This window comes from Podarcis tiliguerta (assembly GCF_965153285.1).
Source record: "Podarcis tiliguerta genome assembly, chromosome: 13".
NCBI lineage: Eukaryota > Metazoa > Chordata > Lepidosauria > Squamata > Lacertidae > Podarcis > Podarcis tiliguerta.
Genome location: NC_139546.1, coordinates 26,168,905 through 26,191,995, shown reverse-complemented (window position 1 = coordinate 26,191,995; position 23,091 = coordinate 26,168,905). Strand labels below are relative to the sequence as shown.

The 23,091-nt window shown below is 46.3% G+C and overlaps 1 protein-coding gene across 2 annotated transcripts in view; it reads left to right on the top strand.

Annotated features, from left to right (window-relative positions):
- Positions 1–23,091, top strand: part of STARD3 (StAR related lipid transfer domain containing 3) — a 28,438-nt gene that overhangs the window by 1,438 nt on the left and 3,909 nt on the right. Inside the window, exons 1-14 of one of the 2 annotated variants that reach the window (XM_083408719.1) lie at positions 4,320–6,285; positions 8,252–8,550; positions 10,723–10,800; positions 11,125–11,202; positions 11,354–11,407; positions 11,674–11,791; positions 13,172–13,270; positions 14,314–14,366; positions 17,591–17,683; positions 18,366–18,428; positions 19,385–19,480; positions 20,370–20,449; positions 20,530–20,634; positions 22,524–22,617. In XM_083408719.1, the coding sequence (XP_083264845.1) occupies positions 8,347–8,550; positions 10,723–10,800; positions 11,125–11,202; positions 11,354–11,407; positions 11,674–11,791; positions 13,172–13,270; positions 14,314–14,366; positions 17,591–17,683; positions 18,366–18,428; positions 19,385–19,480; positions 20,370–20,449; positions 20,530–20,634; positions 22,524–22,617 (1,215 nt within the window). In that variant the 5' untranslated portion in view covers positions 4,320–6,285; positions 8,252–8,346. Of the gene's footprint in view, positions 1–4,319; positions 6,286–8,251; positions 8,551–10,722; positions 10,801–11,124; positions 11,203–11,353; positions 11,408–11,673; positions 11,792–13,171; positions 13,271–14,313; positions 14,367–17,590; positions 17,684–18,365; positions 18,429–19,384; positions 19,481–20,369; positions 20,450–20,529; positions 20,635–22,523; positions 22,618–23,091 lie in introns of those variants that run through there. The other variant, XM_083408718.1, reaches the window with a different exon arrangement.

Below are 23,091 nucleotides of genomic sequence, written 5' to 3'. Positions count from 1 at the left end.
CTTAAAAAGTACAGGAGACAGGAATGTCCCCAGAGATCATCTGATGAGTAACAGTCAAAGCATGCAAAAATGGCTTGGCACTTGTCAAGGAATTAGCAGATGTAAAGTAAGTAGCACAAGTGGCATCTGCCATAAGAACTCAGTAAGGTAGGTCAATATTGTTACCACTATATTGCAAATGGGAGCTCAGGCTAAGAAAAATAGATCGCCTTGGATCAAATAAGTGAGTTTGTGGCAGAGTTGAGATTCTGCTGAGGGGCGTGAGAGGCTTCCTGGATCATTGCTTAGTGCATGGATAGGCAAACTAAGGCCCAGGGGCCGGATCCGGCTCAATCGCCTTCTAAATCTGGCCTGCGGACGGTCCGGGAATCAGCATGTTTTTACATGAGTGGAATGTGTCCTTTTGTTTAAAATGCACCTCTGGGTTATTTGTGGGGCATAGGAACCCGTTCTCTTTTTCCCCCTTCAAAATATAGTCTCCCCCCCCCCCCAAGGTCTGAGGGACAGTGGACTGGCCCCCTGCTGAAAAGGTTTGCTGACCCCTGGCTTAGTGTCTCAACCAACATGCTACATTATTAAATGTATCTTTCCTCCAAAGAGGTCTCCATCCCTTCATATTATCCTCACATCCCTGTGAGGTAGGTTAGGCTGAGAATTGATGACTGGCCCAAGATCACCCAGTGAGTTTTATGGCTTAGTGAAGATTTGAACCCTGGTCTCCCAGGTCCCAGTATGACACACTAACTTACGTGATAGCATGCCTGTGTGGGGCGAGTACTGCTTCCTTGTGTAGGAGAGGTCAGGTTTCAAAGACTTTGCCTTCTTCCTAGCAGAACAAGGTAAATCTAAAAAAGGAGTCAGAAGTGTGGGGGCAGGGATGCTATTTCTGTCAAAGTCAATCTGTGTTTTTCTTGCCTACCCTAAATTACCACCATGCCTGTTTCCCAGCTTGTTCTCCCTCTCTCAGCATCATTTTTGTCTCATCCACTGGGAGAGAGCAACTGAGTCAGAAAGGTGTAATAATTATAAATATATATTGAATCTAAATGGATTTGAGATGAATTAGGCAAAGAAGTTTAAGATCTTATTTTTTAAAAAGATCTCCAGCCCATTAGGTTCCCAGCTTTTAGGAGTGGAAGTGATGAGGTGATGTCAAGAGGTGTTTTGGCCAGTTTGAAGAAGCATAAATCTAGGGGGAAGGGGTGAGCCCCCTTTTATGGGAGCAAGGATTGTGGCTCATGCTTGGATTGACAAACTTCTACTATTTGTACATGTTCCTTGAAGTCCCTTTGGTTGAACGGTGGGGTGTTGAAAACAGATACCAAGGAAGGGAATTCTACTAGCCGAATCCCACTGATTAAGATTTGGATAATCAGCCTCATTGTGCATTGTGAACCCCGTGGGAACAATAAGAGAAGTGTTGATATTAATTAAATTGGTTAAACTGTGTGGAGAGGAAAACTACAGAAGTAGCTAAGTAGGTGAGGAGCTGGTGATGAGATGGAGGAAAGGGGCAAGTGAGGGGCGGAGGTGGGGTCTGAGGAGAGCCTGGGTTGGGATAGTGGCCTCTGAGGATGGGCATTGCAGGAAGTGTCCAGGCTTGCTGTCTCCTTGCAGCTTGAGCAGGTCGGTGTTCTTAATGAAAATCCAGTCTAGTCTGAGAATGCTCTTGTCATGTTATACTCTGTGTATGTAAATTGGAAATGTTTTCATAGTCTTTTTCCTTCAAAATAAATAAAAAAGTTATTTACCAAAAAAAAATGCTCCTGTTGCTGGCTGAAGTTGGCCCTCAACCAGTTATTGAGAGCATATGATTCATTTGCTATACCATCTATGCTGATTTCTCATTTGCTTCTTGGTTCAGTTTGGATCGCTGGTTTTATTTATCTTTTAAGGCCGAAATCCTGTACCTAACCAGGAAGGGAGTCCCATTGAACGGCTGAGTAAACATACAAAAGATTATGCTGCACGGGCCCTAAATGGCAAAGAACCAAGATGCCGAGACTCCTTTTTAGTCTAGGCCAGTGGTTTTCAACCAGTGTGCCATGGCACCCGGGGTGCCTTTGAATGATAGCCAGGGGTGCTGCAGGCAACACTGGCCTCTTTCTTTCTTTCCCTCCCTCCTCTGATGCCCTCTTGCAGCTCTGCCTTGAGGAGAAGACACTGAGGGAATACTCCACAAGGGAGGGTGTTCAAAAAAGGACGAGAGGCTGCCAGCTCTGCAGGCAAGGGGTGACATAGCTGGGCTCCTGAGCCACACAGGGGTGCCGCAGAAAGAATGGAGTTGGTCAAAGTGGACTCAAAAAGTTTGAAAACCTCTCCTCTAGGCTAGCCTTCCCTTGCTGGCTGACCAGAGTAGGAATCCAGCACCTACCTTGAGAAAGGCTGCCAACTGCTTCTTGCCATATTCACATGGCAGTTTTCTAAGGTTAAGGGAGAGACCTTGTTGTACATCTGTGGCTTGTTTAGCAGGAGCATATGATAGGACCTTCTTTGTTGCTGAATGCCTTGCCCCAGAAGATTGATTTGGCTGCCTTCCTGATGACGCTTCGTTCGAAGCTAAAGACTTTTTGTTGTTGTTCAATAGGCTTTCCATTTCTTTAAAGTTTTAAATGTGTGTTCTTGATCATACTTTTTGCCCACTTCCTAGTTGCCATACTAGTGGGTTTATATTTTCTGCTGTTTTATGGGTTTAACCTTTAGTTTCTGCATTGTTGCCTCGTGCGCTTTTTATGGTGTTGAATCACGTATGTGCCGTTCTCTAGCACCTCACTGAGTCGGCAAAGCAGGACAGAAATAGCGAGGGAATGGTTATTTTGTTGGGTGATGCGTTGGTAGCTTTGAAGGAAATGTTCCAGAGTTGCCAAAGGGAACTTTAGACTTTTATGCTGACGTTGTAGGCTGAAGAGGAATCAAATGAATTTTAAAAAACCTGATAAAAAAAGAACAAACCTTGACTACAGCTGGGAACTAGCAAATAGAGGACTTGAGTAACAATGGCACTGAGTAACATTAAAAAAACAAACAAACCAGCAGTAGATCTGCTAGCAAATGGCTCTGAGGGGAAGAAATGGAAAAGTACAGGGAGGAAGTAGAAATCAAGTATACAAAGCCCAGGTAATAATGGTGGGTTCAGAGAAGATTTCTTAAACAGGTCCAATCCACTAAGGCTGACTTGTAGATGCAGACCCTGAGGCATACCACTAAACTGCCAGACTCAGTAGCACAACTGTCCCAAAGCTTGTTTTTCTCAGATTTGCAGGTGATAGCTAGTTGACTGCTGTGCAGTGAGGAATGTGATTGCATAGTCTCCTTTTGTAAAAGTTGGACCTTCAGGGCATCTTTGGGTGGGATGTTGAAAAAAGTCACACAAACCTATGCAGGATAATTGTGGCGTGACATCCCACATGACAGTTGCATGCAGCAATATGCCCCATGCATGATGAAGACTGCAATCATAGCCCCACTTACCTGGGAGCAAGCCCCATTTAATTCAATAGGGATTCCTCTGAGTAGACATTGGTAGAATTGTGCGGTAAACCATCCAAATTTTGCACCACAGTTCTGCTGCATGCCAGTGCAGGTACCATGGCTCATATCTTTTCCTAGAAGAAAGACCTCAAGCCACTCCAAAACCTCCTCTTCCCCAGTCCCACGCTTGGCAAATTTGCTATTTGCAAATTCCAGCTCAAGCTGATCTGCTGTTCAACTAATATGCATATTGGAACATAGTTAACTGGCTTTTGGACTTCTTGAATTTTCCAGTTCAGTTGTCTGCTGAAAAACTGTATCAAACTATGTTTTACCAGAGAACAACCTTAACCAGAAACCTTTAATAGGAATCTGGTTTTAATATGTGATCCACATCTGCCTATTCATATTCAAGAGGTTTTTTTGGTTATCCTTCAGTTCCATCCTTGGGTTGAACCTTGAACCTGGAACACAGTTTGATTTCCTTCCTGGCTGCCTTCCCTTCAGTTGCAGGATCAGGGACTCATGGCTGCCTTGACAGATAACCTTGGGCTCCACTTAAGCCCTTGTGCTTTCGGGGGCTTTGCTACAGCTGCTGGATTCTCCCTCCTCATCACCATAACCAGCTCTGAATTCTGCACTGTAATTTCGTTCCTTCGTGGTGTAGCTCATGGGTAGGCAAACTAAGGCCTGGGGGCCGGATCTGGCCCAATCGCCATCTAAATCTAACCCACGGACGGTCTGGGAATCAGCATGTTTTTATGTGAGTAGATTGTGTCCTTTTATTTAAAATGCATCTCTGGGTTATTTGTGGCACCTGCTTGGTATTTTTACATGAGTAGAATGTGTGCTTTTATCCAAAATGCATCTCTGGGTTATTTTGTGGGGCACAGGAATTTGTTCTTCTTTTTTCAAAATATAGTCCGGACCCCACAAGGTCTGAGGTACAGTGGACCGGTCCCCTGCTGAAAAAGTTTGCTGACCCCTGTATGGGGAAATGTTGGTTGTCTGAATTACATATCCCTCCATGAATGTTGATTGGCTTGAGAATCAATGACATCTATCAGGTTTTAGCCAACTGAGAGAAAATCCTTCCCAAGCAGCTTCTGCAAGCTAATTCATCAGTCATAGTAGTATCTTAAGTGGCTTTAAATGGTTGCCTCTATAGTGTTGGCAGAAGTAGGGGCAGCTGGAAAAAACAACAAAAGGCAGCCATGCTGATATGTAAGCTAGAGAAGCAGAGCCCTCAAGTCCACAGTTGGGCAACGCCTTTATTATGGCCAACCAAAACGTTGCAAAATGGTGTGCCAGCTGCAACTTTTGAGTTCTCCGGTATGCATGATCAGGCAGGATGTTACCCAAAGCAGAGGCTGTGTGGATACGGACATCAAAAACAGAACAAAATAGACCCGCTGTTGAAGGTGTGAGCCTGCATTTTTATTCAGTTTGAAGGTGGAGGTTGCAGACTGGCTCAGGTGTCTGCAGTTGTTAAGCTACGTCTAGGATTCTGGGATGGAGAAGCAATGAGTGACCCCCATGTTTGAAACGTAAAGAGTGGCTGTTACCCAGATCTGCCTTGTTTAAACAGGAACACAGACAGATGCTTCCCACAGGCAGGCAGATAGATTCTAGCCTAGATAATGAGCCAGGCGGTGCTCGGAGCACCGCGTCTATCTTTACAGTTGATGTGCAGCTCCTCTTAGCAAAACGACTTTCATCAATCTTCATTCAGGAAGCTGCGCTGACAGCCCTCAACCCACCCACCCCAACTCCCTTCTTTGGGAGACAAGAGAACAAGCCCAGTCAGAACTATGCTAATAGGAGTAACTAACACCTGCCTAGCAAGTGATCGCAAAGAAGAGATGGAAGGTGGCGCTCCTGCGATTAGGCCTGCTCGGAAAAGAGAGAAAAGGGGGTTGCTATTGTGGCAGTCACATTTAAACGTGTGTGTGGTCTGCCAGTTGATACAAGAAAATTCAAGCCCCAGGTGTCTCCCATGTAGGAGGTTCGGCATTGCTGCTATTTGTGTATACAGTCATATCTTGGATCCCGAATGCCTAGAGTTGAACATTTTGGCTCCTGAATGCTGCAAACCCAGAAGTGAGTGTTCTGGTTTGCAGGCGTTCTTTGGAACCTGAACGTCCAACGCAGGTTCCGATTGGCTGTAGGACCTTCCTGCAGCCAATCGGAAGTCACGCCTTGTTTTCCGAACGTTTGGAAGTCAAACAGACTTCCGGAATAGATTCTGTTCGACTTCCAAGGTGCCACTTTATATGTGTGTGTGAGTGAATCAGCCTTCAGGATAACTCTCTCCTGCCCTCGGATCCCTTGTCAGTGGCATTGCCCTACGAACAAAGTGGAGACCTGAGAGAGGAATGTATTTTGCTTAACAGATATATTTGGTTGGTTGGTTTATGCTGCCAAAGAAAATCGTGTCCGTTCAGGTCTTCAACTCGGCTCTTCTGGGGTTTAACAGTCGTGTTCCTCAAGCAGTGGGGTGAGAGGCTAGAGAGCAAACGTGCTCAGCTGTTTTCAACCTCTTTGAAAGCCAGTCTCCCGCCCACTCTTCTAGACCACAGATAGCAGCCTTGTTTGTTTGTTTGCTTGCTTGCTTTAAAACTGGATTTTATTTTTAAAAATCCTATAAAGCATAATCTAAAACAGTTGGATTTTCTTCTAAGCGTCGATGTCAAAAGGGACCAAACTGAGTCAAGGGGGATGAAAAACAAAACAATCCAGCTGAGTTGACAATGATTCAGTCACATGCTGGAGGAACAACACTGCTACTGTTAACACACTCTCCAGAAGAAAGGGGTGAGTCAAGAACGTCTGGTATGAAGAGCTGCCCTGCAGGATCAGAAGAATGTCGGTCTAGCCCAGCATTCTCTTTGTAGTGCTGCGCAGTGGTTAGAGTGTGGCCCTGGGACATGGGAGAGCAGGGTCAATTGCTGGCTCTCAGCCTAACCTACCTCACAGGGTGTGCTGGGAAAAATGGGGGGGGGGCAGACTATGTTCAGCACCTAGAGTTTCCTGGAGGAGCGGGAGGCTGTGCATATTTCTCACAGGCTACACAGGTGCCTTTAGGAGTTCACAAAGGGGGTGTGAAGGTAGCCTCTGGTAGCCTAAAAATACTTTGGAGAGGAAACTTCTTTTTTTAAGAACTCTCTTTTTTCAGTTTTTCCAACAGGGGGAAAAATGATTTTGGAAGAGCCATTAAAAATGGTTCTGTGGAATATTTTCACTTTTGGAATGGGTGAAATGTTATTTGACATGAGGTTTCTTTTGTTTACTACAAAATTGGTGGTTTCTCTTTTCAGCCTTTTATTTCTCTCCCTCCCAAACCTTTCAGATGGCAAAAATCAAGCTACATGTGCTGAGGTAGCATGTGGTATAACAGTTTTTCAGCTTGCTCTCTCTAGCGCTGGGTATGGTTGCAGTGTTACTTGTACAAAATAAGGCAGTTATATTTCAGGAGACTGCAATCCTATCCTAAGGATGCTTACCTGGGAGGGAGCTCTACGAAATAGTCTTGGATTTTCTTCCCCCAACCTGGGTGACCAAAATCCACGGTCCTTTAACCTCTCTTCTTCATGGATGCTGTATACCTGTTCTGAAAAACCCTCATTCTTCTGCCAGAGATCCACTTGGGCAGGGGGTGGCAATGAGCAATTTTACTGAGCGATCCTATGACAGCTGCTTAAGTGGTGTTCAGACTTCTGCACAGAGCGAGGAGATGTGTAGAGGCACCGATGTGTATTATTCAGGAATCACAGATGGCTGAACTTCTTCTTTTGTTTGAGACGCTTGGGTCTCCTGCAGAAAGTGGAGGTCCCAGTTCTTACTCAGTTATGTGAAGTGACATTTCCCTCCCTTCAGTCGAAGCTAAGTGGCTTAAGAGTCTTATTTGCACAGGGGCTGACACACGCGTGCATATGAAAGGGCGCTTGCATGTGTAAATTGTGTTGGGCTTTTTCCCCCTTGCAGGAAGTTTACAGTTGGAAGGTCTAACCCTTTCTCAGTTGCTGCTGTCATATATTTCTCTGGCAAAAGCTACTGCTTGGGAGATGAAATTGTGCGTGTGCATATTCATTCTTGGGAACTGCTTTTCCATCTTTAAAACGTGATATGTGAAATGTTATTTGGATGCTTCACTTTTCATATGTCTGCAGGCCCTACTTTCTTATTTATGGAACCTAGCTCTGGGGGAAACAAAGCACAGGGATCTTCTGACATATCTAGAAAACCTGCGATCTGACTGTCATACTTTGATCCGGGTTGGGGGGGGGTGTGGCTGGTGTTCTCCAAAGATGCTGGAAATTAGAGAGAAGCAGATAGGGTTTTGGGGGTACTTGGCCAGTAGCTGCTGCTGGAGTCTAGTTATTGCAAAATCTTTTTCCAGCTCTGCTGCCTTTTGGGTAGGGAAATTGAATTAGATGACCTTTGGTTCCTTCCAAGTCTCTGAACCACCATCTGATATAACAGTTGCAGCTATTGTGAGTGAGGGCCCAGTTCTCTCAACTCCCATCTGGGCTTCAAGGAACAAAAACTGGAATGAGGTAGACCAGCGTTTTCATGCTTCCTTTTTATTTAACCCAGAAAAACAGATACCAAAAAAGGAAAAGAAACATGGTGTGTTTCAGAGGTGTAAATTACTCTCCGTTTCTTGGCTGTCACTACGTGCACCCAAAGCATTAACCTGCATTTTGGTTTCCTGCTGAGGACCTTGATCTCATTCTCTTTCCCACCAAGACGATCTCACTTCCCTGTTCTTTCTCTCCAGCCCCCCTGCAACCCCCACTGCAGATGAGCCATTGACAGAGTCACGGATGACACGTCTGCACGTGAGAGCCAACCCTTTCACCCTCCTGCCTGAGGATGAGCAAGCTGTGGGGCTTGCAGAACGGTGACCTGGAGCAGAGTCTTCCCGCCATTGCATCCTCTCTTTCCCACAGCCTCTCCCCGCACCACTTCTTCTCTCCCGAGAGGAGGCGAGCCATTTCTGACGTGCGTCGGACCTTCTGCCTCTTTGTGACCTTCGATCTTCTCTTCGTCTCGCTCCTCTGGATAATTGAACTGAACGTGAGTTGAGGAGCTGGCCTTTGTGAATATGGTTTCCTGCTTCCCCCCGGGGTTTGGCTAAACGAGGATCCCAGAAGTGGTTGTCCCTGAACATGTTCATATAGCAACGGCAGTGAGTCAGGCTCAGTTTAAAACAAAACAAAAAAACAGGGAGTGCCTCTCTCTGAGACTCCAGGCAGGCAGAAGGCAGTGTGGCAGACTCCTCCGAGCTGGTTCCCCTCACCGCCTCTGCCTTGAGCTGTCAGTGTGCTGCTTTCATCGCAGCCCACAAGTCTGTCCGTTGCCGGGTATTGTTAGCTCCCAGGGTGAGCCTGTTCCGGTGGTGATGCTGCTTGGGCCAAGAGCAACTCGTGAGATTGAAGCCCCGTTCAAGGTTGCTGCACACGGTGGAGCTGTACACAGTGAACAGGAAGTTGGGCCGCGCCAGGTAGCCCCTTCCGCATGGCATCCCCATGTACAGAGCAAACCGTTTAAAGGGAGGGAGTCTTCACACATATATAGTCTTTCATGGGATCTGCAGGCTCTTAACACACAGAGTTCAAGATCACAGGGAAGCCTGTGCATGCTGATGCTCCCTCCCTCCTTTCAGACCTTTGTGTTGCATGTGTGTTTGTGTGTGAGGGAGTTGGGAGCTGCTGATCTGGCTGTCCTGCCCAGCCACATAACGGCTTGAAGGGCCATCAGAGATCTAACTGTCACCCAGTTGCAAATCACTCTTAGAAATTAGCCATGTGCTGGGTGCCTTTTGCAAGTGGCGCAGGTCCAACTGCAACCACGTGGAGAACTCTAGATTCCAGGTTGGCAGCTGACATCTCCATCCGGCTGGCCTCTCCAGCTTTCTTAAGCGGAAGAGTTTATTCATTGCATTTATTTCGCACCTTTTCCTCTGAGGAGTACATGGCTCCCCTCTGTCTTCAGTTAATCCCTGCAATGACTCTGTGAGGTAGGTTAAGAGGCAGTGACTGGCCCAAGGTCACTCAGTGAGCTTCATGACTGAGTGGGGATTTGAACCCTGACCTCCCAGGTCCCAGTCTGACATGCTAGCCACTACACCGCACTGGCTTCCTGGAGTACTTATGCTATGGGACAGCTCTATAAGTTCAAGTAGGTAGATAAATTTGAGGAAAGCAAAATGTCACTTAGAGAAGAATCTGAAATATTTTCCTTGAAGCTTGCATTTGTTTTATTTGATGTTCTATGAACTGCTTTGAGAATTTTTCTTTTAAATATAAAGCAGGATAGAAATGAAATGAATAATAATAATGTTTCACTAAAAAGAAAATGTGCCTAGACATTCCGTTGTGGTGACTGTAACTCAGGTTTAAGGTGCCATTTGGCGATATCAGCTTATATATCTGAGTTTCTAACACTGTGGCAAGTCCTTGTTTTACTGCTCATCTTTAGGTCGAAAAAGAGTGAACTCTTCTTCCTCCTCCTCCTATTATCCGGGGGTTCTTTGTGAGCTCATTTTGGCCTCAGAAGGAGTAAACCAAATCAGAGGCTGAACTGAGTTAGCAAATTGTTAGTCCCAGATTTAAATGATAAACAAGCCTGAGATAAGCAGTGAGTCATTGCTTAGAACTGTTCTAATCGTTGGGCTGAAAGGAAGGATAAATCCAAATGTTGTCCTCGCCCACAAAGAAACCCACACAAATCTGGACCAGTGCACGCTGCAAGCTTGTGGCAGGAAGACCGATGACTCAAGCAAGTGACCTACACGCTACAGAAGCGGGAGCCAATCTGACCTTGCAGGAAAAATTCCTGACCTCACATGTTTTCAGATGGCTCAACTAAGCATCAGGAAAACCCTACCCATTAATATAAAGCAATGCTATGATTCCCCTAGAAGCAGTGATTGCTGGCACCAGCATATTAAAAGTCAGGGGTGAGGAACCTCTAGCTTGGATCCCAGTTTGGCCTGTGTGGATGTTTTCTCCAAACCTTGCCCACCTGCCCTACACGTGATGTCATATGTGATGTTTGGTGTGGGGCAGTAGAGACATGGTTGGATCAACTGCACAACCGAACTCTCTGTGGGAGCTCGAATGCTCAGCTGATCCTCGCAGAGAGCAGGCTTTAAATGGTCACAGGTCGGAGCACTGCATTAAAAAGTCCCAGGCTGGCATTGTGGTGTGTCTTAATTTATCTGACTTTAATCTTGCCAATCTGCAGGCAACCAAAAGCATCCAGGAGAGTCTGAAGTATGAAATCATCGAGTACAACTTTAAAACGTCCTTTTTTGACATATTTGTAAGTATCCTGACAAAATTGTCGCTTGCAGTAATAGCCAAGGGGAGACCTGGGGGTGGGCATGGCAGGCGGAGTGCAGGGGGAATGGCTTTGCCAAAGGAGCCATGAGGTCAGTACACAGGCAGCTTCAATAGTCTGTGCATTTCACAGAACTCCTTGCCTGTTAGGCCCTATCTGGATAAGAGTCCTGTGAAAGCCTGAAAGTTTGCCTATTCTTGGTGCCAGTTGAGATTGATTCATAAAAAGAGATTTTAACTTCTCTGTGTTTTTGAGACCTTCACAGTGGCCTTCTCATGATTTGCCTCTTGTGTTCCTTCTTATTAGCTCTTGGCTTTCTTCCGGTTTTCGGTGCTGCTCCTGGGATATGCCGTCCTCAAGCTCCGCCACTGGTGGGTCATTGCGGTAAGAAGTCAACTTTTTATCTTGCTCTCATAACATTGAATTGCAGCTGTAGTTTGTTTGTTTGCTTGTTTGCTTGTTTGCTTGTTTGCTTGTTTGCTTGCTTGCTTGTTTGTTTGTTAATGGGCTTCTCTCTTTTCTCCCCACCCTCCAGATCACTACATTGGTGTCCAGTGCCTTCCTGATTGTGAAAGTTATCCTTTCAGATGTGAGTTGCTGATAGCAAACATAGGTTCTACTCTAAATCTTTATGGTCCCTTTCCAAAGTCTTGGAGCAAATTGCAAGCCTTTAAAAGCAGACGATGCAAAATTTCAGGTTTTTTTTAAAATGGGAACATTTTAAACTTCAGGGCTGCTTGCTGGTTTGGGGGTACAAATGGGTGGTTACAAGTGCTTTGGGTGTAGTTGTTCCACGACAAATACTGGAGATCATTTCATATGAATCATGTCGTCTCCTTTTTCCCCCACCAACAGCTGCTGAACAAAGGGGCTTTTGGCTATCTGCTGCCCATCATTTCCTTTGTCCTTGCCTGGCTGGAAACATGGTTTCTGGATTTTAAAGTCTTGCCCCAAGAGGCTGAGGAAGAGCAATGTGAGTCTGTGTTGAGTGAGGATGGATGAATGGAAGAAATCTACTACCCCGGTAAAATTGCTTTTGACAGCCCTGCTAGTGTCGCGTCCCATGTGTTGTGAGGGGGGTGAGGGTGGCAGCACTCAGAAAGCAGATGACCTTAAGGGTTCATGGAAGCAGGTTGCTGTATTTACAGTAGGTATCGCTGGATCTACATTCTGATGCCTCAAGGCCTTTTAATATGTTAGATTAGTCCTATGCGAGGAAAGCATTAAAAAGCAAAGTAATGCAAAAGATTATTCTTCCGTTCTGTGTCTTTGGGGTTTTGTTTTTGTTATGTTTTTGCATGTTGAGAAAAGGGTTTAAAGACGACAAAACTAAGCAAGCACTTTGCCACGATTGGATTAGGGAAACGCTCAGGGTTGCTTGGAGGAAAAAGCTCTCTATTGCATTAGATGCTTAATTGCTTTGGAGATATGATAGGCAAAGAGGCCATCATTCTCCATGTAGATAACATGTCTTGTCTCCAGCTGAAAGGTTGAGGGGGGAAGCAGCTTGGCCAACTCCTAAAGGGTGGTGATAAATCTGCCTATCTGTGCAAAGGTGTCTGAGTGTGTTAAGCGACAATGCGCTGCCTTGTTGTTGTGCAACAAAATGTCCAAGTTCAGAATACACCAAGTGCATCTGCATACATTGATTAGGTTTCCTTTTGGCTTTCTTCCTGTGATTCAGAGTTTGCAGTGCGTATAGTGAGTCAATGAGGTGAAGATATTTCCTAGTATTCTTCCATAACCATGAGGGCTAGAAACTTGTGCAGCCACAATGAGGTTGGAAAGGATGTCGAGGGTGATCCATTCTGTTCCATATGACTCTGGTGGTCTCCCTCGACAACCAAGGGCCCACGTATTTAAAATGCCAGGCCAACATCCTTCTGCAAGCTCAGTACTTGGTTGAGAATCTGCAAATTGAAGTTGCTGGAAGTGAAATGCTTCAACCTGTGTGCTCCTTTCACTAAGCGTAGCTCTTCCCCCTTCCCACACCTGCTCAGGCAGATCTTCAGCTCAAGCCACCAAGTAAGGAGGCCAGCCCAGTCCTGGTGTGCTCCACTGTTCAAGCTTAGGAGGCCAACTTTTGCCTCTTTCTCCAGGGCTTGTGCTTCCCTGGTCTTTCATTCCGAGCTGCTCATCAAACTAGATTCCCAGTTTGCCCTCGATGAAGTTATTGTTCTCAGTTTATTAAGGGAGGCAGAATTACTGAGAGGATTGCTGGGTCTTCTCAAGCACAGTTTTGCCCTTTCTCAAACAGCTTTTCCTCCCTCATCTGGGGGTCACACGGGTTGAGCCAGGGATATAAATGCAATGCAATATAAATGAGTTGATTTCCGCCCCCTCCTCTTTCCAGGGTACCTGGCAGCTCAAGCTGCTGTGGCCCGAGGACCCCGCCTTTATTCAGGGGCGCTTTCAGACGGCCAGTTCTACTCCCCTCCAGAATCCGTTGCAGGTAATGACATTTCTTCCAAAAACTTGGGTATGTTGTATTTCTGAAAGTCTGTCTCTAACTGAGCACTGGTAAAAATAATAACAACAACAACAACAACAACAACAACAACAACAACAACAACAACAACTCACTCCTCTCTTTAATAATAATAATAATAATAATAATAATAATAACAACAACAACAACTCACTCCTCTCTTTGCCAGTTAGTTAATGTGTGCAGAGTGTAATATGAAAGTTGCAAACACACGAGATTGCCACTCCTCTTCTGAGCTGCAGTAACCTAAAGCTTGTTTCAGCTCAGCCAAGCTCTCTTAACTTCTATGTTACAAGAAGGGGCCAGTCATAACATGTACATCCCATAACAGTCATAACATGTACATCCTATATGCCCCATTTCTACAGCATCCATGCTTGCGTTCACAAGAGAGAGGGAGAGCACAAAAGGTTATTTCAGGAACTCCCAGCCTATTTCCTGAGAGATAGTAGTGTGTTGCAAGACATACATGGACCAAAAGGTCCTATGGGCTGTATCTTCCTGTCCACACAGGAGGCAGCCCACTGCGTCTTTGCATGATCCAGTGTTCTGGCCTTCCTTGTCTTCTGCAGAAGTTGAATTGGGAAGAGGTAATTCTGTTGCATCTGCATTAGGTGACACTGGGATCTGTCACTCAGTCTCAATGCAGAGATGCAGCACTGTTGTTCATCCTCTAAGGAGGCTACCTGCTGCATCTCTGTGTGAATTACTTCTCTGGGCTACCTTCTATTCAGGCAGCACACTTAAGACCAGTGACTCAGGCAGAAACCCAGGAGAATTGGCTGCCTGGAGGTGGTTAATTCCTACTCCGGCATGCTCCAGCCATCAGATGACTCTTGCTCAGCAGCCAACGGACAGTAAATGCCTGATATTCCTAAAGATGAACTTGTGTGAACAAACAGCCTTGAAATTGTGCAATGCTGCTTCGTATCCCATGCTTAACACTTCCAGATCTCCCATCATTTAACTTTTAAACATTTCCTCCCCCCCCCCCCCTTATTCTCTAGGATCAGATGACTCGGATGATGAACTTTTGGGAAAGAGGACATTAACCGACCAGGTAAGCCCAGTGGCGTAGCTAGCTGCTCGGGTGTCCGGTGCGTCCTGCAGCCAGCTGCCCATGAGGGCAGGGCAAGCCAAGGCAGGGCGTGCTGCGTGGAGCCTCTCCGCAGCCTCCCCCTCAGCTGTAGGGCGGCTGAGGCAGTGGGCAGACTCGGAAAAGCAGCACAGAACTTGCAGGCGGTCCGCCCACCGCCTCCCCCTCAGAAGAGATGCGTGGCTCAGGCACACTGCAGGCCCTGTGGTGTGACGCCCAGCGCCCCGCGCCTCACCTAGCTACGCCTCTGGATTAGGCAGATTCATGGAGGAGAGGACTGTCAAAGGCTACTAGCCATAACTGTGCTCTGCCTGCAAAGTTGCAGGCAGCAGTGCTTCTGCTTTCTGGAAATCACTCAAGGGGAGAGTGTTCCTGCAGTGGCGTAGGAAGGGGCGTGCAGTGAGTGCAGGAGTTATTTTTTTCAAAAAAAGGTGTTGTGAGCCCCTTATCTATCTATCTATTGATCTGTTTATTTTAAAAACACATATTTTTGTCATTTTGTCACCACCACCCCTCAGTGATGACACCCGGGGCAGTCCGCACACACCACACACACCTTTCCTACGCCACTGGGTAAGCCTTATGTGAGCTGAGCAGCAATATGTAGCCCCTTTCGCGTTTGCTTTCAATCAAGCGGGAAAGCCTCAGTTTCCAAAGATTGCTAGCATGGTCAGGAATACACCTCAGTGTTGTGGGGGCTGCATGGACGGCATCTTGCAAACGCAATTGTTTCCTACATCTCATTCATGCCTTACAGGTAGGGTTGTTTCCCTTGGCGTAGGAGGGTTGTCCCTAGCCACAAGCCCTTGTTTGAACACTGTTACTTTCATTCGCAACACGCAGGGTACATTCCGTAAATGTTTCGGCAGCATACATGGCCCACCAAAATGGTTATCACAGGCACATACTCAGTTTAACAGAAGGGGTAATGCATTGTTGAGGGGCTGGCGTGTAGCATAATGGCTAATCGCATGGGCCAGAAAGCCCCTGGTCTAAATTTTGGCTTGGCTATGAGAAGAGGCTTGGGTAACTCAGCTAATCCACTGTCTCTCAGCCTCCATTTGCCCCGATCTATGTTAAGCCCACTGTCCTCTCTGGCAGCCAGGTTGATAGGTAAAGGAAACCAGTGTAGGCTTAAGACTAGTTCCAGGTGGTTTGTAGTGGTTAAGTGTTGTTTGTATGTACTCGCACCCAGTCACCAGTTTTTAAAAAAGCAATAATTGAATTTCATAAATGACATTATTATTATTTATGCACACTTTTTTGTGTATGCATGCATTCTTCCAAAAGCTTCTTTAAATAAGATTCATTTCTGCACGCTGTGTTCCTGTTTTTAATGCATGCACATTTCATAGTAACTATAATATAATTCCCACGGTTATGTTCCCAATGTACTTTGGTTTCCGGAATCGACCTGTTCAATGCCTTCAGGCATCAGTAATTTTAGATAGGCTTGTACCACTCTCACAACTTGCAGTGCAACTGCAGACACAACAGTAGAGCATCCATTGTGTTATTTTAGGTAACATGGGTGCACTCACGCACACACACAATGAACATTCTCCTCCTTGTCTTTTGGTAAAGGTTCAGATGACTGCCAGAAAAACATGGATTGTTTCTCTTGTTTTTAACCAACATGCAGCCTTGGAGTCTTGATTATAACAAATTTTTATAGTTAGCTTATCAAATTGATTAACTACCCTCAAACTCTGTGAGGAGAGTGTGAAATACTTCAGAATTCTCAGAATCCCAATCTTTGTTTTGTGGAAGTCAGGTGTTTTATATATATATATATAATATGAGAGAAGTCTGTTTCATGATGTGTACATTGCTCTCATCTCCTGTTGGCCACCAGGGGGCAGCATTAATCCAAAGCAGCTGACTCTGAATTTTCACTTTGAGCATCCCAAATAATTTGCTTTGTACATTGCCATTTCTTTACTTTTATGATTTCTTACCTGCCCTTCACCACAAGGTTCTGACATTGCAGAAATGCAGTGTTAGAATCAGTTGAAACATTGGTAGTCCATTTACAATTATACTTTTGCCAGACCATTATTGGGTTTTTTCAAACTTATGGGTCATTGTTGATGTGGTTTGGGTACGTGCCTGCATCCTGGGAGGACCTTATCCTGCCTGGAGGTAGTTGCTGCTCACTCCATGTGAGCAATTGAACGACAGCCAGTGCATCCATATTATAAGCCACGCTTACATACTTACCTACTTGAATTGCAGCAGCTCTCCGTCTGCTGCCAGGTGGGGATGGGAAGAAGCAGGAAGGCAGGACTGAAAGCGAGCTGGGGAGGGGAGTGTTAGGCTGGTGGAGAGGTTTGGTTTCACTCATTTCAATGGGTCTACTCTGAGCACAGTCTCATCTGCACTATGCATTTAAAGCAGTATCATACCACTTGCCTACGCTCCAAAGAATCCCAGGAACCATCATTTATTAAGGGGGCTAAGAGTGGTTAAAGGTAAATCACGGGGATTCAAACCGCCAACCTTCTGATCGGCAAGTCCTAGGCTCTGTGGTTTAACTCACAGTGCCACCCGCGTCCCTTGTTAAAGGTACTGAGCCATTATTCCCCTTGGAGCTGTAATTCCCAGAAGTGGGGAATAACCACTCTGAGAACTGTAGCTCTTTTGAGGGGAATGGGGTGGTGCTGTGGTCTAAACCATTGAGCCTAAGACTTGCCGATTAGAACTTCAGCGGATTGAATCCCCACGATGGGGTGAGCTCCCGTTGCTCGGTCTTAGCTCCTGCCAACCTAGCAGTTCGAAAGCACGTCAAGGTGCCAAGTAGATAAATAGGTACTGCTCCGGCGGGAAGGTAAACGGCGTTTCCGTGTGCTGCTCTGGTTCGCCAGAAGCAGCGTAGTCATGCTGGCCACATGACCTGGAAGCTTTACTCCCTCGGCCAGTACAGTGAGATGAGTGCTGCAACCCCAAAGTTGTCTGCGACTGTACCTAACGGTCAGGGGTCCCTTTACCTTTAACAAACTACAGATCCCATGATTCTTTGGAGGAAGCCATGACTGTTTAATGTGGTATGGTGCTGATTTAACTGTATAGTGCAGGCGGGGCCTGGGACTAGCATTGGATACAACTCAGAGGATGTGGAACTGGTGCTTTATCCCTAAACTGTGGACTGTTTGTCATAGGAAATGAATTAACTGTTAGTTTTGTCCCAGGAAAGAGAATACATCCAACAAGGCAAAGCAGCAATGGAGGTGGTCGACCAGATCTTAGCCCAAGAGGAGAACTGGACATTTGAGAGATGCAGTGTAAGTTTATGGTTCCTGAAAGATGACTTATCGCCCTTGCAGGGGGGAGGGCGGAAGCGGTGTCAGTCTTCTGATCAGATTTCGAAAAGAAGTAATCATCTATTTTAAGCTGGGTAGGGCTGTTCGGCTCTCCCTGAGCGTAACCTTAGCATGTTTACTTATAAGAATCTTGGGGAGCCTTGCCATGAGATGAGAGAGCCTTGTTTTTCAGTAGCTGCTCTTTTAAATGCCTCCCCCACATGGTGAAATAGCGGTACTGTCTTTATTTTGCACACCACTTAAAAGCTTGTTCTGCAACTAAACAGCATAGAAAATTAGGATGATGACTTAATTTTCAAAAAGAAGTAATGCTTCAATTGTGTGACTCGACACCCCTCCTCCCCTCTTGAGATTTATTTATTTTTTTAAGATGCATATTTTTGCTATTCCTGGTGGGGTGTTTTTTTGCAATTCCTGCTTTTGCTATTCCTACTGTGGTTTGTACCTTGAACTTGTGCATCTTCTGATAGCAGCACTGAAACCTGGCGCTTAGAGGAGAGGGTAGAATATTAGCATGCTGTTAAACAGCCCTGTGTCCTAGCGATGGGCAAGAGGCCTAATTCAATGCTGGAAGTTCTCGTAGTGCTGCACAGCTCTGCCCTTCCCCTGTGGAACTCATGTGCCCTCCACCCCTCTCATGCAGGAGTTTGGTGACACGGTTCACTCTCTGGAAATGCCATTCTACGGCAAGGTGTTCATCCTGAAGGTAAGTTGCCTTGACTTTTCCTTTGAAGCCGATGACTTGCAGAAGTCGCAGTCTTCCTCCTGCACCTTCAGTTAAAAAGAGATTGGGGGGGTGGCATGGAGGCTGTCGCACAGGAATTAAAATCTGGAAGGAGTGTTGTTTGTAGGATTGGGGGAGAGGAATCAGAACGGGTGAGGCAGCCATCCATTCTGTCTGGATTCCTCTTTGGCGATATTGGGTGGGGGGTGGGATGTTAATTTGCTTCTACCAGCGAAACAAACTTGTGTTTCTGCTTGCTTTGCCAAGCATGAACTGAACTTGTGTTTTCATTTTCTGGGAGCACGGAACGTGTGCTGCCCAGTGAAAATAAGACCATTGCCACGGGGCAACTAAGCTTCCCAAAGATCATCCTTTAGTTTCCATTGGCTTGGGTTAATTTCATCCCTCTTGGAAAACTTCCCTGTTGGAGAACTTGGGTGGCAGCAGTCTTCCTTTTTCAACAAATCAGGGCTGGGCTGGGAACCGTTTTCAGCCCAAGGTCTGAAGTCCCTTTGGCATTATTTACTATGGTCTGCTTGCCAGCAACGGATGAGGCCAAAGTCACAGCCATACATCCACATGCTCCCCCATAATTCACACATCAAAGGAGTCTTCATTTAAGTGACCTTTCTTGCATCCTCCATGCAGGCATTCCCATGCCCTGCAAGGCGTAGGAAAAACCACAAGGCAAAAATAAGGCATTTTCATCCATTTTCATTATTAATTCCCTCTATCCATTCTTGCTGCCCCTTTCCTCCCCATATTCAAGGCTCTTTAAGACTCTTCAGAGGCTTTGGGGGGGGGGGCTGCTTGTCGCCTCTTCCTAGCTAGGTTCCCTTTGCATCCCTTGGGGGACTTTGTAGGCGAACCCCCCCTCAGAGGAACAGGGCAGAGCTAGTAAAAAAGCTGGGCGATTAACAAGCCTCCCTCCCTTGCAGGCAATTCTACAGTGTCCTGCCGAGATAGTTTACCAGGAGATGATTCTTCAGCCGGAGAAGATGGTCCTGTGGAATAAAACCTTGTTAGCATGCCAGGTAGGTCTTGGCAAACTCAGCTGCTAATTACTTATCCCTAAATTTTAACTCCTGGCTTTAGTCACTCTCAATCTCCTTTAGTCTTTGATGAGGGGCAAAACCAGGAACAAACGAAAACCTTTTGTATGTGCCTCTCTCACCGCTGTGAATTGTAGTCTGTGTTTCCCACTTAGGGAGGAAGTTTTGGGTTAGGGTGGATTGTATATTGAGGTCCTTCCTTGATCTCTGTTGGACGTGGCAACCTTTCAGGTTTTTTCCTGTCCTACAGTTTCTGCATACTTCCTTGAGCTCCTCAGAAGCTGCTTGTGATGAAGCTGCCACCGAGTGCCTTGTTTCACCTTTCTTAGCATGAACGGGGAAGCTTTTGCCGCTTGGGAGTTTGACACCATTTGCATGGCTGAGGGATGGGTTGCTACTTCTGCACTGTGTTGTGGGGTTTCTTCCTGAAGTGCCTGCGGGGGAGCAGGCACACAGGGCAAACAATTTCACATTTAGTTGAAACAGAACTGAGGGGTGGCAAAATGATTTAGAAGCGCAAACCATCTAATGGGATAAGCCCAACCCTGTTTAAGGCTCTCTGTGGCATTCTGCAAGGTTGTTCATGGTGCAGCTTTTAGATTTTGTTTTCTTGCAAGCATGAGTCCTTCTGTCTTAGTTGATGTCAAAGTCCTACACGGAGCCCTGCACTCAACTGAACCAAATGCTATCACAGTCCCGTGCCCCCATATGTAACTGGGAATTGTTTTTGTGACGGTGCTGAACATTTCCCATCAGGTCTCTGTCTTTCCCATAGGCAGTATTCCTGGAGAGAGAGGGACTGTGTTTTCTTAGATAGATTTATGTCAGCAGAGGTAGAGGGAAGCATCTCGTTTTTCTTCTTTCTCAACAGATCTTGCAACGGATTGATGACAACACAAGTGTATCCTATGATGTGGCAGCTGGTGCTGCTGCTGGCGTTGTGTCACCCAGGTGAGTCCTGGTTTGGCCTCGACCCTTGACAGTCCTTTCTTTTTAAAGGAGGGTGGTGACCTCTTGTTTTGTGTTCCCAGGGACTTCATAAATGTGCGTCGGATTGAGAGAAGGAGAGACCGGTACATTTCATCAGGGATGGCAACAGTTCACAGCGCACGTCCCCCTACTTCCAAATATGTCAGGTATAAGGGTCCTATGGATGGTGCTTTGATCTATTTTATTACCTGTAGGTTTCCTCCGATGCACCGGCTTAAATCGTGCATAAGTCTTTGACTTTTAATTTCTGAAAAATAAAAAGTTTCATGGACAGTCCACCTGGACAAGACACAATGCAAATTACACCAGCACTTCCCAAAATGAAAATAAGACCTGGGATACTTCTAAAACTGGGTAGCCTAGTATGTAATGTGAAATGAGACAACATGAAACTATATGGTAGTTTTATGCATAATTTAGGGGGACTCCTCAGATATTTAGAAATAAAAATTAAAGGGGGGGGGTTAACAACCTGGTTAACCAAGGACTGAATGTCTTCTAGAACCAACAGAATGCTAAGCTGGGGTGGGGAGAGAGGAAATTAGCCTGGCTGAACCTCTGATTGTTTAGTATCCTGGAGAGGTGGACATTAGGTTCAGAGGAATCTGCACCACAGGGCTAAAATATCCCCCTCCCTGTACTGTATGGGGAAGTTTTAGGAGGAAGCAAAGGGGAAAGGGGATGAGCAGTCTTGTGATGAGCAGAGCTCTTGCCTGAGCATCAAGGCCCCCTTTGTTATTCTCAGAGCCTCTGCCTCAGGTGACCAGCCAGGGCGTCTTTGCTCACCAGCTTCATTTTTCTGACTAATAGCATTAAAAAGTCATTGGCCTTTAGCTCAGCGTCTGCGTAGCTCTTGGGGGAAATCTGTGAGAAGGGCAGCGTACATTCCCCACATTGCATGCGCATGATGAAATACAGTGCTCCTTGTCTCTTTGTCTTGATCAAGCTGATTGGATTTCTAGCATTTGAAATGTGTGGGAAGTGGTTGAAAACATGAGTTTTCTACATCAGGTGTCCACACACTGAAACGGAACAGGCATGACACCTGTTGCCCCCTGCTCTTCTCTTCCCAAACACCATTCCCTCTAAACTGCTGTTGCCTTTCTGGTTTCCACTTTGCTAGGCAAGAAGTACCAAGGGCACTGCACAGGTGGGTTTAGTTTCCCTTGGATGGGGGTGCACGGATGACTTCAGATTTCTTTTGTAAAACTTGCTTTTGGCGACAGCAAACACACTCCTCCAGCAAGTCAGAAGCTTGCTCTTTTAAATGGGAACTGAGGCACTCCCATAGAAATGCAGCACATGCACAGATGCTCATGGCTTCTGAAGTTATTAAGGGCCTGGCCTGGGCCCAAGGTATCTGTAAGAACTCATTCCTCAATGGCCCATGCCATAAAACTCCTGCTGCATGTATCAGCATCTTCAGAAAAGTGCTCAGGGAGGGGATTTTCTGTCTCATTTATGGAAGAGGAGACCTGCCAGGATCTTCTTTGTGCTGGGGACTGAACAAAGTGTGGCTCTAAAACCGTATCGGGGGCGGGGGAAATTCAGTTACTCATAAGAGGGGGGGAAATTGGTATGTGCTTGATATTTTCATGATGTCAGAGTACATTGCTTTGGGCACAGGATTTTATATATCAAGCCCAATTCTATCATGGGCAACCTTCCAGGGGCTGCATGATGGGGGATGGGGGGGTGGGGCCACAGGCAAAAGTAGGTGGGGCAATGGGTATGCCTCTTGCAGATATCCCACCCATGAAAAAGGCCAGGTTACTGCAAAACTCTTCCGTACTCCAGCCGGACAAGCGAGAGGCATGGTCGCAGTTCAAGGACACATTCCAATCAGGAAAGAACACTTCTGGGCCAAGCCAGGGGAGAGGGGGCATGGCTTAGGGAGTCCGGAGGGCCAGGTGGAGAGACACAGAGGGCCACATTCAGCTCCTGGGCATGTGGCTCCACACATCTGTCCTAGGTAATAGCCAGCTATTAAATTGCTTCCGCTGTGACAACTCTCCCCGTTGTTGGCTTTTTCCAGGGCGGAAAATGGTCCAGGTGGTTTCGTTGCTCTGAAATGTCCCACTAACCCGAACCTCTGTACCTTGTTCTGGATACTCAATACAGACCTCAAGGTAAGGCATGTCTTGTTCCTGAGTGTTTTCAGTTGAATGAGCCAGATTGTGACCATTTCTCTCCTGCTCTACCACTGTTGTGTTTTGCTTTTTAAATGGCTCGCTGTCACCTCCAAGGTCTCAAACCTTGGAAATTTCTGGGTCCTTATTAGACTTTTTCATGTGAATCAAACAGCAATGTGGCCCAGATGCTGTAGTGCCATTAAAATCCATTCCTGCTCCCCTCTGATGAATGTGGTATGTGTTTGTACTGCTGAGGATCAAGATGTGTCTTGGAGAACAGTCCAAGTGAGCGGCGAGGGCTGCTCTCCCTCCAGAATGCAGAATCAGACCAATTGCATAGCTTTGCTAGCCAATGAGTGCCCTGTTTGGGGGTATAACTTGGACCTGATGAGATGAAAGAGAGGCGCTGGGCAGAGGAATATGCAAGAAAGAGGGAGATTTTAAGGAGACCCTACGCTGAACCACCCTGAG